The 15,453-nt window shown below is 49.3% G+C and overlaps 7 protein-coding genes across 7 annotated transcripts; 2 read left to right on the top strand and 5 right to left on the bottom strand.

Moving 5' to 3' along the window:
* Nucleotides 1-346: 346 nt before the first annotated feature.
* N7455_007472 (putative actin binding protein) lies at nucleotides 347-2,940 on the bottom strand (the record flags this gene model as incomplete). Its single annotated transcript, XM_065605634.1, has 5 exons — nucleotides 347-433; nucleotides 512-1,100; nucleotides 1,148-2,433; nucleotides 2,494-2,681; nucleotides 2,742-2,940. The coding sequence occupies 5 exons, from the start codon at nucleotides 2,938-2,940 to the stop codon at nucleotides 347-349; spliced, it is 2,349 nt and encodes a 782-aa protein (XP_065461488.1).
* A 935-nt stretch (nucleotides 2,941-3,875) lies between these two features.
* Nucleotides 3,876-7,268, top strand: N7455_007471 (uncharacterized protein; the record flags this gene model as incomplete). Its single annotated transcript, XM_040955971.2, has 4 exons — nucleotides 3,876-5,276; nucleotides 5,439-6,559; nucleotides 6,623-6,711; nucleotides 6,780-7,268. The coding sequence occupies 4 exons, from the start codon at nucleotides 3,876-3,878 to the stop codon at nucleotides 7,064-7,066; spliced, it is 2,898 nt and encodes a 965-aa protein (XP_040813535.2). The 3' UTR covers nucleotides 7,067-7,268.
* A 142-nt stretch (nucleotides 7,269-7,410) lies between these two features.
* On the bottom strand, nucleotides 7,411-9,270 carry N7455_007470 (uncharacterized protein; the record flags this gene model as incomplete). Its single annotated transcript, XM_040956130.2, has 1 exon — nucleotides 7,411-9,270. The coding sequence occupies one exon, from the start codon at nucleotides 9,268-9,270 to the stop codon at nucleotides 7,411-7,413; it is 1,860 nt and encodes a 619-aa protein (XP_040813611.2).
* Nucleotides 9,271-9,859: 589 nt separating this feature from the next.
* N7455_007469 (GPALPP motifs-containing protein 1) lies at nucleotides 9,860-10,702 on the top strand (the record flags this gene model as incomplete). The annotated part of the gene is made up of 2 exons (XM_040956010.2): nucleotides 9,860-10,411; nucleotides 10,508-10,702. 2 exons carry the CDS (start codon nucleotides 9,860-9,862, stop codon nucleotides 10,700-10,702), a joined length of 747 nt encoding a protein of 248 aa, XP_040813484.2.
* A 464-nt stretch (nucleotides 10,703-11,166) lies between these two features.
* On the bottom strand, nucleotides 11,167-12,167 carry N7455_007468 (beta-ketoacyl [acyl carrier protein] synthase domain-containing protein; the record flags this gene model as incomplete). The annotated part of the gene is made up of 2 exons (XM_065605633.1): nucleotides 11,167-11,586; nucleotides 11,652-12,167. The coding sequence occupies 2 exons, from the start codon at nucleotides 12,165-12,167 to the stop codon at nucleotides 11,167-11,169; spliced, it is 936 nt and encodes a 311-aa protein (XP_065461487.1).
* Nucleotides 12,168-13,018: 851 nt separating this feature from the next.
* N7455_007467 (uncharacterized protein) lies at nucleotides 13,019-13,964 on the bottom strand (the record flags this gene model as incomplete). The annotated part of the gene is made up of 4 exons (XM_065605632.1): nucleotides 13,019-13,054; nucleotides 13,127-13,306; nucleotides 13,562-13,689; nucleotides 13,853-13,964. The coding sequence occupies 4 exons, from the start codon at nucleotides 13,962-13,964 to the stop codon at nucleotides 13,019-13,021; spliced, it is 456 nt and encodes a 151-aa protein (XP_065461486.1).
* A 950-nt stretch (nucleotides 13,965-14,914) lies between these two features.
* On the bottom strand, nucleotides 14,915-15,241 carry N7455_007466 (uncharacterized protein; the record flags this gene model as incomplete). The annotated part of the gene is made up of 1 exon (XM_065605631.1): nucleotides 14,915-15,241. One exon carries the CDS (start codon nucleotides 15,239-15,241, stop codon nucleotides 14,915-14,917), a length of 327 nt encoding a protein of 108 aa, XP_065461485.1.
* Nucleotides 15,242-15,453: the final 212 nt, after the last annotated feature.

The following is a 15,453-nucleotide window of genomic DNA, read 5'->3' as shown; positions in this document are numbered from 1 at the left end:
TGGCCACTTTTTCGGCACACGTGATGCTGATGTAAGCAGGTGTTCCCGGTCATGACGTCGATGATTTGATACACATATTATATGGAGTATACCTACATATAGAACAGAAAGGACAAAAGATAGGAAGAATAAGAAGAATAAGACAGATGTCTATCTACAAGGCAAAGACTCATTCGAACGAGCTTTATTAACTCGATTCCAATTGAAATTGGTAGTGAACTGGGTATTTTGATACTCGAGAAGAATCCACGATACATACATAGTTAGATCTAATTCGGCGAATCAATAGAATTTGAATGTCCCCCTTGTCGCATTGCTCAAGTTGGAGTATCTATGTATGATCCAATCACTCGTCCAGGCGAACGTAGTTGGCAGGGAATAGACCTTGTTTGCCATTGTACTCACCAAGCCACCAGTCATCATCCGGGAATTCCTACAATCGGGTTAGCACTGTACATAGCGATGGCGCAAAGGCGCAAAGGCCGAGAAAGACAGGGATTGTTCCACTTACCACGTTGGAAATCTTCACGCCTTCAGGGAATCCGATCTCGTTATCCTCAGCGGCTTCATAGTCATACAAAGCTGTGGCTGTCACACCTTTGGAGCTGGGAGTAGCCGCCGACGGTGCAGCAGCAGCAGCAGCGGCAGGGGTGGGAGCGGCCGGGACGGGGGCAGTAGCATGCTCTGGCTCTGGCTCTGCCTCATAGTGGTGGGAACCAGCCGTTGCTTGTGACGCGGGTTCGTTGTCTTCCACAATCTCGACATAGTTGGCCGGGAAGAGACCACGCTCGCCCTGAGCATTGACACCTACCCACCAATCCTCGTCCACCATTTCAATGTCGGTCACATGCTCTCCCTCTCGTAATTCAATCTCGTTATCCTCGGCTTTCTCGTAGTCGTACTGGATCAGAGCTCGCGGTCCGCCTTCGGGTTGCTCAGGCTGCTGAGGAGCAGTTTCTTCGGCCGTAGCACGGCCCAGATCGTGAGAATCATCCTCAATATCTCTTTCGTCTGGAACGACCTCTTGGAGGCTCCGAACAGGCATAGCAGGGGGAGGAGACTGCTGTTCCTCGTGGGCATCCGCAACGCTGTCGGCGGCGCTGTGGCCAACGGGCATGGCAATTTGAATCGGCGAGCTCTCACGCACCGGGGAGAGGGGGGTGTCGGGGAGCGAGGCTGCGGTGGGGGAGTAGGAAGAGCCTGGTGGGCATCATTCTCAGGTTCGGACTCGATGGGCCCAGAGGACAGCCCCGGTACAGGAACAGGGCGACTGGCCTGTGGAACAGGAGGAGCAGGAGGAGCAAGTGGCGCGGGCGTAGGCGCGGGCGTGTCATGGGCGAATTGGTCACGAATGTCACTCACATGAGGTTGCGGTTGGTCCTCTTGTTGATCATTGGCCTTTGCATCAATAGGCTGTTCGGGAACATATGATTTCTCCTGTGCGGTTTGAACAGGAGCCCAGGACTTGCCCGCATAGGAGCTCTTCCACTCGGTCTGGCCACTAGTTTGGCTTTGAATCGGGGCAGGGGTGGGGGTAGGCTCGGTGCTTCCGGATGGCGAAACCACCCCGCGCTCCTTGGCCTTGCGCTCTGCCCAGATTTGAGCTGGTGTCTTGCCTCCCTCGTCGGCAAAAGTGCGGCTTGCAGCTCCAATCTGTGCGCTCGAGGTTGGCTTAGGCCCCAGACCAGTTGGGAGGGGCGGCTTTGTTCCTGGGAACGAGGGGCTAGAGCCAAACTTGTTGGCAACCTTTGGTTTAGGTAGGGTGGTCAAGCGCTCCGAGGCAGTAGAGGGCGCAGGTCGCTCGGGCAAGGTTGTTGGCTGTTGGTTGGCGGCAGTGGTCGGTGGGACATTGTCACTGGTGCCTTCCGGCTTCTGTGCTCTAGCTCGAATGGCAGCGATGTCAACTTTGCCAACGGGTTCATAAGAGCCCTTGATAATTGCCGGGCGCTCATCTTTCAGCTGACCGGATGCGGCAGCTTGCTTCCGAATTGCAGCAATATCAACTTTACCCACTGGCTGGTAACCACCTTTAACCACGTCGCTAGAATCATCCGAGGCAGTAGCGGCAGGTTGGCGACTCGCTGTGGGGTTTGCCTTGAGTTCTTGCAGGTTCACTCTTGTGGGCTGGTAAGCCGATTGTACCTTTTCCAATTGGGTGCGAGTCACGGGAGGGGCATCTGCACCCCATCCATCATCGTTCAGGCCAGCTCTTGAAGGTGTGGGCTGTGCGCGGGTAACTGGGCTGGGGGTGATACCCCCAGATCGAGTCGGTGTGAAAGCAGGCTTGCTAGCCACGGCAGGTCGGGGGGCTGGGGCCGGGGCAGAAGCCTCGCCTGCTGAATACTTGGATCCGGAGGAATCTGCCACCCGCTGGACGATCCCCTCGGGGGTCAGGTCCCCATCTGCTCGGGCTGTGATCTGCACATGGTATCCCTATCCAGCTGAGTCAGTCTCACACCGCGGGAGTTACGTCATGGAAAGGAAACTCCTCACATGAAGGAACTTGGCAACTGCAGCCAGGTGGCTGGTAAAGTAACCCTTTGTTCGCTCCGGCACACCTTCTCCACACCAGCCAATGAGAACGTTCTTGGGAAGACCGGTGTTGGAATCCGTCACCTTCACAAAGGCGAATTGCACCCGTCCTTCGGAAAATTCCTCGATGAGATCGGCCAATTCACCCTCTGACAGTATGATTTGTCAATGTGAGATGATGGGGCTTGGGGGAGGGGGGGATTACTAACCTCCGGTGCTCTGAACCTTAAGGACACTCTCCTTACCTCCATCTTGCTGGAAGGCACTGACAAGCGGGGTAGAAACCGAGTAGACAGCCCATTGGCCGTAAGTAGGAGACCCATTCCCAGATGGGGGTGGTGCATTCACCACTGTCTGATAACTTTTCGATATCGAGGGGCCATTGGACGAGAGATTGAGAGAAGCCATGACTTCCGGCGGATAGGCGGGGAGAGGGAAGGGGAAGCTTGTCAAGTTTTGGATGTGTCCACGTGGGAGGGGTGTTTGCTTTTTTTGTTGTTACAATATCTGTATCTCATATGCAGTGTCAGCATAAAGTGGTCAAATCTCTTATTGTGGTGTGAGATAAGTTGGAGGTGTGGATAGATAGGAGAAGACGGAGTTGACGTAGGTGGACTCTATTGTAAACACTGACCGAGCAAATGGAATAGGAGCAACGGGGGATGAATTGCTTTCAAGGCGAGAATATTGCGACAAAAGATAAGTACAGAATCAAGGGGAAATATTGAGAGAAGAAAAACGATGAAGCCTAAAGGTGGAGAGAGAGAGGGAGAGGGAGAGGGAGAGGAGAGGTTAGGGGAAAGGTGTTGTAATATACTTCGTATCATCAATACATGCATGTACTACTACATAGTATAAATATGTATAACTAACTATGTATATTAGCTTCACTTTATAAATATATGTAAATATATATTACATAGCTTTAGAATAGTCTAGAGATAGTTATTGGATTCAATGCAAATAAAATATAAAATAGAATAAAAATAACCCACCTAATAGTTGGAGATGTATGCTGATTACTATGTCTATGTATTTATGTGTATGTATGTTACAGATTCTCCGGGCCTGGAACTTCCTCCCCCCAATTCTCACCGACAGTGGGGGAGCTTGAGCTTGTGAGAGAAGATTTTTTTTTTCTTTCTTCCCTTTTTCCTTTTCTCTTTTCTTTTCTCCTTTGGGTTGAATATCTACTTTCTAATTATTCTAATTCAATTACTTTCTTCATTTTTGAAATCACGTTGACTTGGGTGTGAAACCCCAAGCCAAGTTATTGACTTTTCTCAGTTATACAAGGTACAAGGTACACACAAGATATAGCAAGGGGGGGGGGGGAAGCAGTCATGGGACCTCCTCAATCCGATCTCAGTTCCAGTTGGAATGACAACTCGGCCGCTGGTTCCTCTAACGATGAATCAACTGCTTTATCCCCGGGTTTCAAGGGTCCCGTGGACTCTCCTCTCGATGAAAGCCCCAATGCCCTAGATCAGCCCGCAGAGGATATTTTGCCCAGAGACCAACAGGAGAAAACGGCCACCTATGACTATGCCTATGAGAAGTCCATGAGTCACACCGAGGCAAGACTCTTCTATCAACATCATCAGTTATCCGCGCGGAACGACACCACCCTGCCTTTGAGCCCAGTGGCCTCAGCCCGCCCAGCAGCCGAACACCCCGAGGACTCACCGGTCAACCTCCCGGATCCGATGAATACTCCAGGCCGGGTCTCTCGCGAGGGATCCATGGTCCTCGAATCCGAACCCTCGACACTACGCCTGCAATCCGCCAATGAGCCCGATCCCTATGCGTCTCATTACCTCGAAGATGATGAAGATGTGACGAACCATTCTGCCCGAAACCAGGCGGCGCTTCTAGGGGCTGCCCTTGGACAAGGACCATACTCGGCGGAGAATCCGCAAAGCGCCGGTGTGGGGACTGGGGCACCTCAGGTTGCCAGTGGATTTGCGTCTAGCAGTGATGCTGTGACGTCTGAGCTGAATGCTATCTACTGCAAAATCAAGAAACTACTTTATCGGCGATCTCAGTACATGGAGCTTTCTTTGCAGGGACCCGGCAATGATCCCAAGGACCAACCGGACTGGGAGATCTATCCTCCGCCTCCAGAACCGGCGTGGGATGACGGCAAAGAATACCAACCCGGCAACCTTGGTGACACATCTGACCTTGGAGGAAAGAAGAGGAAAATGGGTCAAGACATTGGCGAGGATTTTGACATGGAGGAACTGATGCCTCTACCCAAAGAATCACCGTGGACGTACAGGCTGGATGGCAGTAGTGTATATCAGGTCTTCGATTCTGAGGCTGCTGCTGACCAGCAGAAACCTATTGTCCAGATCCCCTCGTTGCGCGATTTCTATATGGATCTGGACGCTGTTGTGGATGTGTCGACCGATGGACCTGCTAAGAGTTTTGCGTTCAAGCGGCTGTCGTACTTGGAGGGCAAATTCCAATTGTATACGCTGCTTAACGAATACCAGGAGATGGCCGACAGCAAAAAGGTCCCTCATAGGGACTTCTACAACGTGCGCAAGGTGGATACCCACGTTCATCATTCGGCATGCATGAACCAGAAACATCTTCTTCGCTTCATCAAGAGTAAGATGAGAAAGTCCCCGGACGAAGTTGTTCTTTTCCGAGATGGAAAACATCTGACTTTGAGAGAGGTCTTTGAGAGTATCAACTTGACTGCTTATGACTTGAGCATTGATACTTTGGATATGCATGTAAGTCCCTCATGACACACCCCTTGTCTTTGATTCTTCGAAATCTATAGATGATGAAGGAAAATGCAGTCTGAATACATCAGTATCTGCTCGTCTCCTCCCCCTACGCTCACTCCTACGCCATAGGTATTACTATTACTATTACTGACTTTGACTTCGTAGGCACACACCGACTCTTTCCACCGATTTGACAAATTTAATTTGAAGTATAATCCGGTTGGAGAATCCCGACTGCGTGAAATTTTCCTCAAAACAGACAATTACATCAAAGGTCGCTACCTCGCAGAGATTACCAAGGAAGTGATCTCAGACTTGGAATCTAGCAAATACCAAATGGTGGAATGGCGAATCTCGATCTACGGTCGTTCCCTTCAGGAATGGGACAAGCTTGCGGCTTGGGTGGTGGACAACAAGTTGTTCTCGCCTAATGTTCGCTGGCTCATTCAAGTGCCTCGTCTCTATGATGTCTACAAAGCAAGCGGCATGATGGAGAACTATGAACAAGTCATTACCAATGTCTTCCAGCCGTTGTTTGAAGTGACCAAGGATCCTTCTAGTCATCCCAAGCTCCACATCTTCCTCCAGCGAGTTGTTGGATTCGACAGTGTGGATGACGAAAGCAAGCCCGAGCGCCGGCTGTACAGAAAGTATCCCATCCCACGAGAGTGGAGCACCAAACAGAATCCTCCTTACACTTATTGGCTATACTTCATGTTCGCCAACATTGCCTCCCTCAACAACTGGCGGAAACGCCGAGGATTCAACACGTTTGTTCTACGGCCTCATTGCGGAGAGGCAGGCGACCCGGATCATCTGGCTGTCGGCTTCCTCTGCTGCCACAGCATCAGTCATGGCATCTTGCTGCGCAAGGTGCCTCTCCTGCAATACCTTTACTATCTGGATCAGATCGGCATTGCCATGTCACCACTTAGTAACAACGCTCTGTTCCTCACGTATGATAAGAACCCCTGCGCTACCTTCTTCAAACGAGGACTCAATGTGTCTTTGTCCACCGATGATCCACTGCAGTTTGCATTCACAAAGGAGCCTCTCATCGAGGAATACTCAGTTGCAGCGCAGATCTACAAATTCAGCGCAGTTGACATGTGCGAACTCGCCAAACATTCAGTTGACCAAAGTGGATTTGAACTCTCCCTGAAACAAAGATGGCTCGGCTCGAAATGTTCCATACCTGGAACCGCTGGCAATAATGTTGCAAAGAGCAATGTACCAGATATTCGTGAGGCATTCCGATATGAGACTTTGCTCGGAGAATTATCCCTGTAAGTTGCCCATGATGTCTTTCGCGTTAAGGAAATGGGGCTAACCATACATCGTCCCCTCAGGATCGAACGATACTCCGACGGCAATGGGACCGGAGAGCAGAAGAGCCTGGCTCCAGGTCCACCAGGGGAAGCGGTGTCCTCGAATCATGGTAAATCTATCTTGAAGGAATGATCAGGAATTACGCAGCAGACTGACATCGAAACCACCCCTTCTTAGATCAGTCTGCAAAGAACCTCGAGTCGCGATCTGAGCTGGGTTCAAGTGCAGCCAACACTATCGATGCCTCCCCCAATGAGGCCCATGGTACAAACCAGATGGCTACCTCCCCATCGACTCCATCGAAATACCTAGCTCGATCACCTCACCTTGGGACGGGTGAGTTCTCCTCTTCCAGTGGCAGCCCTGCCCTCGGAGCAGGAGTTGGGGGGGCAGATGGTCTACCAGAGCAGAAGATTTTCCCAGGAATCGTTCATGAGAGGGCTCGAAAGGGAAACATGCAATAGAATCACACGTAAGCGGCTTTGGGGGACTGGTGACACATCACAGGCTAGGGGGAGAAAGCGAGATATTGGAGCAATTTTAATTAAAACTGGCTCCTCACCCTCTCGATTAAGCTAAAAATCAAAATAACCATCGTTGGGCACCATAGTGTCCTCGTAGTAGAGTATCATAAGAAATGCTGCACGTGCACAATTCCAAGCCTTGTGAAAAAAAGAAACAAAAAAACAAAAAAACAAAAACGCCAGACCCAATAGCCACAATGTTGCGTGAATTCAATATGCACCCCGTTTATATCACACATGCGCGCTTCTCAATCATAACATACAAATTAGATCTTCCAAGTATTTCAAATGGCCCAGCTACCTCTTCGTTCTGGCAGTCCCCAGCCGTCAAGGTTAGTTTCTTCTTCAGCCATGCCAGGCTCTTGCCTCGCCCATTCCCGAATGTATAGACGGAGAGCTTTCCATCGTGCACAGGCATCCGCGAGATTGTCCGTTCCCGGGGCTACAACATAGCCTCTAGCATCAGTTTTCAAGTCGTCCCGACGAAGATCCTCAACGGAGATGCCCGAAATTCGGCTGAGTTCGTAATCATAATAACGGGCAAGGCACGGGTAACCCAGAGACAAGTAGTTATAAATTTGAGTCACAAATCCATCGTGGAATTCGGAGTCGATGGCTTTTTGGAGATTAGGGCTCGCCGGCTTGCGGGAACTATGGTTTCCAGGCGAGGCTGCGAGACGATCCAGATGTGTATGTGAAGGAGATGGGCTGAGTCCCATGCTAACGCCAGAATCATCGACACGAGGCATGGGGGTAACAATTCCAGGTAGGAGACCGTGCACTTCCCGCTCTTGGCCTTCATCCTTGCAACAAGTGCCCATCCAAAGACCAGCACCCTTTCCGCTGCCTCGAGGAGGCGCTGCGTACCACAGGTCCCCACAACCAGTACAAAGATCATGTGCGCCACGAGAGGGCACATCGGTACTAGAGTGCTCACACATTGTTCCCTCGGGTGAGGCGCTTCGTGGAAGGACGATGTCATCGCCAAGCATGGGTGGGCTCTTGCGCTTCTTATTGTGCTCTGATGAAGGCTTAGGTTGTCCAGATACACCCATAGCCCGTATCCTCATTTCAGCCTCCTCCTTGTGGTGGCGCATGTACTCAAGTTCCCAGGACAAATCTACCGAAGATTGTCGTCGAGACTTGAAATGATGATACTTCATTGACGCATGATAATCGTCTGAATCCCCATCATCTTCGTCGATGGCAAAATGATCAACAGGCTCGTACACTTGTTCGTTGGGAAAAGCAGCCAATGCTTGCTCCTTCAACTGGATCTGCGCGGATCGAGCGGCAATAGAGAGTAAGAACTCCGAGAGTTCTTCGTTGCAGATTTCACGAGGTAGGTTGCTCGTGTGTAAATCTCGTGTCGCTTTGTTGGAAGGCCCAGGCGGCGAAGTGCACGCTGAATGCGATCTGGAGTTATCGGATTCTTCGCTGCTGTCAGAGGGGATCGATGGAAGATCTGGGACTCGAAACGAGTGTCTGCGGGCTTGTTGTCGGCGCAGGATATTGGCATACGAAAATTGAGACTCCGATGGCAGATAAGTATTATCTGGTTCTCTAAGGGCATGGGGGTTTGGATCTAGCCATGATGTCGTGTCTGGACAAATGATTGTATCGGGTGCTGAAGATCCTACAGCATTTTGCCGTTGGGGAAACCGGACAGGTTTCCCTTTTCGAACCGAGTGGGTGGCGGTTTCTATCAGGTCGGGTTTGAATCTTCTTGGAGCCGTTGAGGCCTTGCTATGTGACGCAGAATTTCTCTCGTGTACCTCGGAAGTCGAACGAGACCGTCTATTACTAGCTTTGCTTGTTTCAATTGGTTCAGGTAGAAATCTTCTGGTTGGCCGATGTTCACTGGGTTCTTTTGAATGTATTTCGGGCTTTGATAGAGCGGGTTGATTTTCTCCGCTCAAAGCTGGCCGTTGGACGTTTGAGCTTCGCGATATGGTTTCGATTGGCTGGACCAGGAATTTCCGAGGGACCCTGGGTGATGCTTGACTTTGTAAAAGTGCAGATCCGAGTGGTTGACACTCGTGAGGAGTGGTCGGATCTTGAAGCTTGTCTGTAGATTGACACACCTCTCTTTCATCCTCCGAGGGCATGTTAGGTTTCCCATGTGCTTCTTGGGGATGGCCCATTGTCTAATCCTCGAAATCTATGACAGCTCTGAACCATGCTATTCGATATGAAGATGGTTGGCAGAGAATAAACATCGGGGGGAGGGGGGGAGGGAATCCGTTGATTTAAGACACTTTGGGTCTTATCGGTGTGTTTGTTTATGAGCATGCCATGCCATGCGGGGTCGAAAAAGCGGTCTCGATGTGACTAGAGAGACCAAAAAAACAGGGCGTATCCCGATGTATTGCATCAGTTAGTCATGAATGCTAAAAAGAAAACGAACTTGAAATTATATCACAAAGGACAAAGTATAAGGGCGTTGAATGGGTTGAGAATGGGTTGAATGGACTGCGAAAGGAAACATTGAACACACATGCATGTTTCAAGATATGGTATTTGTCGTACCAAAGTGAAGCTTACTATGTCACATATGTACATAGGTCTCCATACAAAATGAAGTGGGCCAATAAGTTCCCGTACCTTTCTGATGACATCAGCTCTGTTACAATATTACAATACACGATAAGTGGGAAAAGTTCCGATAAGAGGTCCAGTGATTTCTCCTTCTCGACTTCTTTATTCCTATAACATATCTCGTCTAGTTCAATAATGGATTCTAAAGACAAGCGGAAATTTGATGGGAATGCAGATGATCCTCAGCCCGGATTGGTCTCGAAGCAGCGGAAGGTAATCGGACCTTCTCTCCCTCCGCCTCAGGCCGACACAGCAAGCAGTGAAACTAGCAAAGAAGAAGAAGATGATGATGACGATGACGACGACGATGATGATGATGATTTCGGTCCAAGCCTTCCTCCGTCTGGTCCACTGAAAGATCATGTGCAGCAAGAGCTTGTGGCTCCTGATATACCTAAATCAGTGGAAAAAGAAAACCAGCGAGATCAATGGATGTTGCAACCTCCTTCCCATTCCGACTGGTCTTCCAAAGTCGATCCTACACAACTACGAAATCGCAAATTCAATACAGGCAAATCAGCCACGGCACCTAAGAACCTGGATTCCTCGTGGGTTGAGACTCCAGAGGAGCGAATGAGGCGACTACAGGATGCAGTTATGGGCGTTGCTGCTTCAACAAATCAGCCCGGGGACAACAAAGGTGCTTCAAAAGCGAAGTTGATGGAGAATCAAATCAAGAAATACAAGGTAATTTTTGGCATATACTTTCCTCGGAAAGGCACTTCATACTTCATCCTCTCCGTGTTCTTTGTTTTGTTTCTAATATAAGTGTTCTTATTGTAGGACATAACTGGGAAGAACACTCGCCTAGAGAACTCAGGTCAGGCTGAAAAAGAAGATGATGATCCAAGTGCGCGCGCGTTTGATCGAGAGAAGGATATGGCAGTTGCTTCAAAGATATCTAGCGCCCAGCGCCGAGAGATGGTCAAGAAGGCTGCGGATTATAACACACGTTTTACAAAGGGCAACTTCTTATAGCTATTCCTTATGATCGCTATGTTTCTTGTTCATACCTTGAATGATCCGTTGAAATCAGTTTTTGTCTCCTTGTTCCCTCGTCCACAGCGAATAAAGATTGTAGTATGTTGCCGGGGAAACAAAACAAGTAAAAATTGTAGAAAACGACTACTTATTCCCGGCTAAGCTACTTCTGGTATGCCTAGCGCTAGCCGCAGATATCAGCTAGCTTGGATAAATTATTATGTATACTATCCTTATAGTATTTGGCTCAATACATGGTATTCGATAGCTAGCCCTAAAAATAAGAATATGGAGAATAGATAGACTAAGTAGCGCTTTTATTCTATATATAATACTATGCCGCACTAAAGATAATAATAGTAATAAATTATATACCCTTACTATCTAACTGCTTTACAAAGAAAATATATTTAGTTGGTATCCACGGTACCGTGAATGATGCGTTCGTTGAGAATTTGTTGTCAGCTTAATCGTTGTCTTTGCATGGCGAGGGGGAGTAGATTACCTGTTCCATGTGCTTCAACATAGGTGACATGCCTTGGATCAACTCCAGCCGTCGATAGTGCCTTCCGGTATAACGAGGTTTGGGACGCTGAGACAGGGACCGTGATGGGGCCGTATTTCATCGCCTGGTTGACAGCCGACGCTCTGATAACCGCGAGGACGGAGTTATCATCAGCAAGAGCCCGAGGGAGGGTTTTGAGCACCACTACTCCGACCCCTTCTCCTCGACAGTAATCGTTGGCGCCTGCATCAAAGGCCTTTGAAGCGCCGGTAGGACTCAGAAAAGATGCCCCAGCAAGGTTTTGATACAGACCTGGGCTAGTAATAAGGTTCACGCCTCCGGCCACAGCCATGGATACCTCTTTACTTTTCAAGGCCTGATTTTTGTGGTGTCAGCTGTTGGTAAATCCCTAACTAAATGTACCTCATCATGATTGCTTACATTCACCGCGGAGTGAATTGCTACTGCCCCCGAGGAGCACGCAGTGTCAAATGTGAGCGATGGGCCGGTCCATCCAAAGTGATGACTAACTCGGCCACTTATAAAAGCTCTCAGTGACCCGACTGCAGAGAATGCAGTAGTGTCATGGGAGTTGATATTGTCCTCATAATCGACTGACCCAATGCCGATGTAACATCCGGAGTCTGAGGGATCTGTGTTGTGTGAATTGCGGAGGCCAAAGTACCCAGCCGATTCCAGCCCTTCGTACGCTACCTGAAGAAGTAGACGTTGCTGTGGATCTATATATTTTGCTTCTCTTCCAGAAATTCCAAAGAAGCGATGATCAAATTCATCCGGGGCGCGAAGAAAGTTACCCCAAAATGCTCCGTTTGGGCCACGGTTGAGGTCCGAGGGCTTGAACCGGTCCTCATACGGCGGACGTACAGCGGACTTTCCGGATTGCATCAATTCCCAGAATTCTTCCAGGCCATCAGCTTCCGGGAAGCAGCAGCCCATTCCAATGACCGCTATAACTGGCGGATCTGCGGCCACAAGATATTTAATGCTGTCCGATTCCGCACTGGCAGTCGCACCATGTGGGGGTGTATGAGAAGCTCCGTTCGTCGATCCATTCACTCTGGTACTTCTGGAACCGACTGGCTCCCTGTTCGACACCGGGCGTTTAACCACCGAACGGAACCATAGAGCCTATCGGCACGATCTGCTTGGGTTCTCCGGCATTATTATCAAACGCTTGCCGGACTGTTTGAACCCAATTGCATTGTTCTAGCAATATGATGTTGATCGCAGCGTCATGCAAGGACCCGGAAATGATGCCTCCGTCAACGTTTGATCTCAGTGGTAGGTAGAGATCGTTCAGATTGGGAAACTGGAAACGCGGATCACGATTACAGACGCTCCTACACCGGTAAACAGCCAATTGGTACGTACCATGGTGATGATACCGACGAATGAGACCAATCGACTGGGCAGATAACCCTATGTGTGTGATCTTCCGAGGATGCGGTCGAAGGGCGCGACACTGAAATTGAGATGAAGCACAAGTGGAAGAAGTGTGTCAATGATAGCCACCGACAGCGAGTCTACACTCTGCGCAAGGATACAGACGCTAAAATCTTCCGAATGCTTTAGGTGTCCTCTTTCCAAGAATGTAGGAACATTGACATTGATCTCACAATGATAATTCTGTTAGGTTCTCTGCTGCGATTTGCTACGGCAAGGTTGATGTTCCAGCCTATTTGAGAAAATATAGGGAGAAAATAAGAGAGCACCAGTCCATTCACACAAACACAGTTGAGGGTATTGAATTTGATTTTTAAAAAATAAAAAAAGAACCCAGGCTTCTACTAGGCACGGGGCTCTTGCGGGCGGGGCGGGCCGGCCTACGAAAAGCGCGTGTTAGTGATTTTTCCACCAACAAGTACTTGATCGGAAATTTCAAGATTGAAGCTTACCAGTACTTCGGGATGACTGGAACAATCCGCGCCGCTAGGGACTGTCGGTCGCCGGGGGGCGGCGGCAGCGCGGGCGTCAGTGCGGTCCGCGAGGACCTGCGCTGCGCGCGCATCCTCCTCAAAGCGGGCCCGGGTGGCTTCTAGATCGGCCGCCGCGGCGGCAGCGTCCTTCTTCTTCTCCTATCAGAGTCATTAGCGTGGTCCGATTGTGGGGTTACGTCAAAAAGGCCCTGGAGGCAAGCCTCAGTTTGTAGCAGATAAACTCAAGATATCAAGGCCTCATCGGCGACACATCAGGGGAATATTCGAAGGCAAAGCGCCAGCATAAGATGAGAGAGACATCAGGTATCGACATATTTCCTCAGCGTGAGTATCGATACGTCATGCACACACGTGCGACAAACAAACAGAGTACAGTGACATTTAAGTACATACCCAGTGTTGGTGGCGCTTCTTCTGGCGCAGCCGGCGCTTCTGACGGGCCGACAACTTGTCTGCAGGGAGGCGACCGCCAGGACCAGGTGGGGGAGGTGCGCTGCCAACAACAGAAGGCTTTTTTTTTTCTAAAAAAAAAAAGATTGTCGAAAGAGAAAATGAAATAAAAACAAAAGGTGGAAATTGGCCTCCAGACGGGGAAAAAAGAGATGGAAGTTTAAAAACGCAGCGGAAGGCGGCTCTATATCTACTGGTGCATTTGATTCCCAATGGGGCAACCACGCAATTCACCTCCAGTAGCAAGAGCTACATAGTGTCTATTGTTCTCCCTTGATATTCCAAGGTTGGTCTCCTTGTCTTTCCTCGGTGTGATTGGCTCAATCTGTCGACGGCTCTTTGCCATTAATCTACTTGCCCTTCACAATCGCTTCATTGAGTATTGCTGATCTCGCTGGATCTCGCTGCCCTCACTGTGGGCTCAACCAGTCTCATTTTACCATTGACTCAAATTTCTTTCAATGACCACTATCATTACTCTCTCATCACTCCATCGTCTGGAAGTTGATTCAATTGCTTCTTGCCATTAAACGAGCTTCATTTCAAATATATCATAGGCTCTCACTTTTCTAAGATCAATAGCCTTGACCTCAGTAATGGGAGGCAAACTCAATCAATCAATCAAAGTCCAATTGACCTGCTGCGTTCTAACTAGTTGCGTATGACTATGTAGGCGCTTCATCTAGCTGAAGCAAGAACTGGAAGCCAGACGGCGAGACGGGATTATTTCGCCTACTACTCCCTGGAAACGGGGACGAGTTATATGACTGAGCGGTGCTGGGGGTAGAAGTAACAGCTGGACACCCTAGACTCGAGAATTCACCCATGTACGCACTACCGGTGATCAGCTACTATTTTGCTCAGCCAGCAGCCTGTGGTATCGACCTATACACCCCCGTTTGTATGCTGAGGCACCCCCGACTATAAATACACCTATACCCTATCTAAATACAAGGGGTTCAAACCAAAAAATGGATGTTGTCAATTTTATATTCATATGTCCCTTTTCTAGGCACCTGCTTTCAAACTTTTATGATTGACTAAAATCTATCTTCAACTGAGGTGCACTGACATTATGCGAGAGGACAGTCTCCGCTAAACATCGCACGTTAACAATCTTTCTGTTCTTTCCATCACACCAACCCACAGCCCCGCGCCCGTGGAGGTGTTTTTTCGACCCACAAACAGCCGCAAGCTTATCTCTGGTGTGTCTCTTTGGTGCTAACTTGGATTCCATTGGGTTGGGGCTCCAATAAAGTGCAACCAGTTCCCCAAAGGCCTAGACAGGTTTCAAGTTCATCCAACTCGCCCTCGTGTCCGGCCCATTCCAAATTCCAAATTCAGACCCGGATACCCATTGTAATGTATCCAGTCTTGATCTATGGTGATGTATGACATCTGGTGACGGTTAAGGTCAGCGAGTGACACAAATTGGAAGCACTCCAGCGCTTCGTGGCTTCCGTCGGGCATTTTGTATCCGGAGGGACGAGGAACTGGGTGCTGTTTTGTAAGAATTCTGGCAATACTGCGGCTTGCTTCGAAGTTTGTGTTGCACTTCAGAGTCATCTGGTCAGATCGACGGCGGAGGAAGGTACCGGAGACACCCTGTGTATATGGAAACATTAATAGCCTTCAACTTGAAAAACCAGGAAAGTATTTTAGCTTGTGTTGGCTTCACCTAAAGGCTACTAGTCAACAGCACCACGTAGAGGTCTAAGCTTATTGCTGTTGGATCTTCTAGAATACCCGCCCCGAAGGTATTCTAAAAGATCCCGGTCTTGCTAAAGACCGGTTTTTTTCTCCGTCAAGAGCAAGACAAGACCGAAGCCCGCCAC

Source organism: Penicillium solitum, assembly GCF_028829755.1.
Source record: "Penicillium solitum strain IBT 25940 chromosome Unknown utg000004l_segment0_segment0, whole genome shotgun sequence".
In the NCBI taxonomy this organism is placed as follows: domain Eukaryota; kingdom Fungi; phylum Ascomycota; class Eurotiomycetes; order Eurotiales; family Aspergillaceae; genus Penicillium; species Penicillium solitum.
The sequence above is the reverse complement of the archived record's forward strand: the minus strand, read 5'-3'. Positions and strand labels throughout refer to the sequence as shown.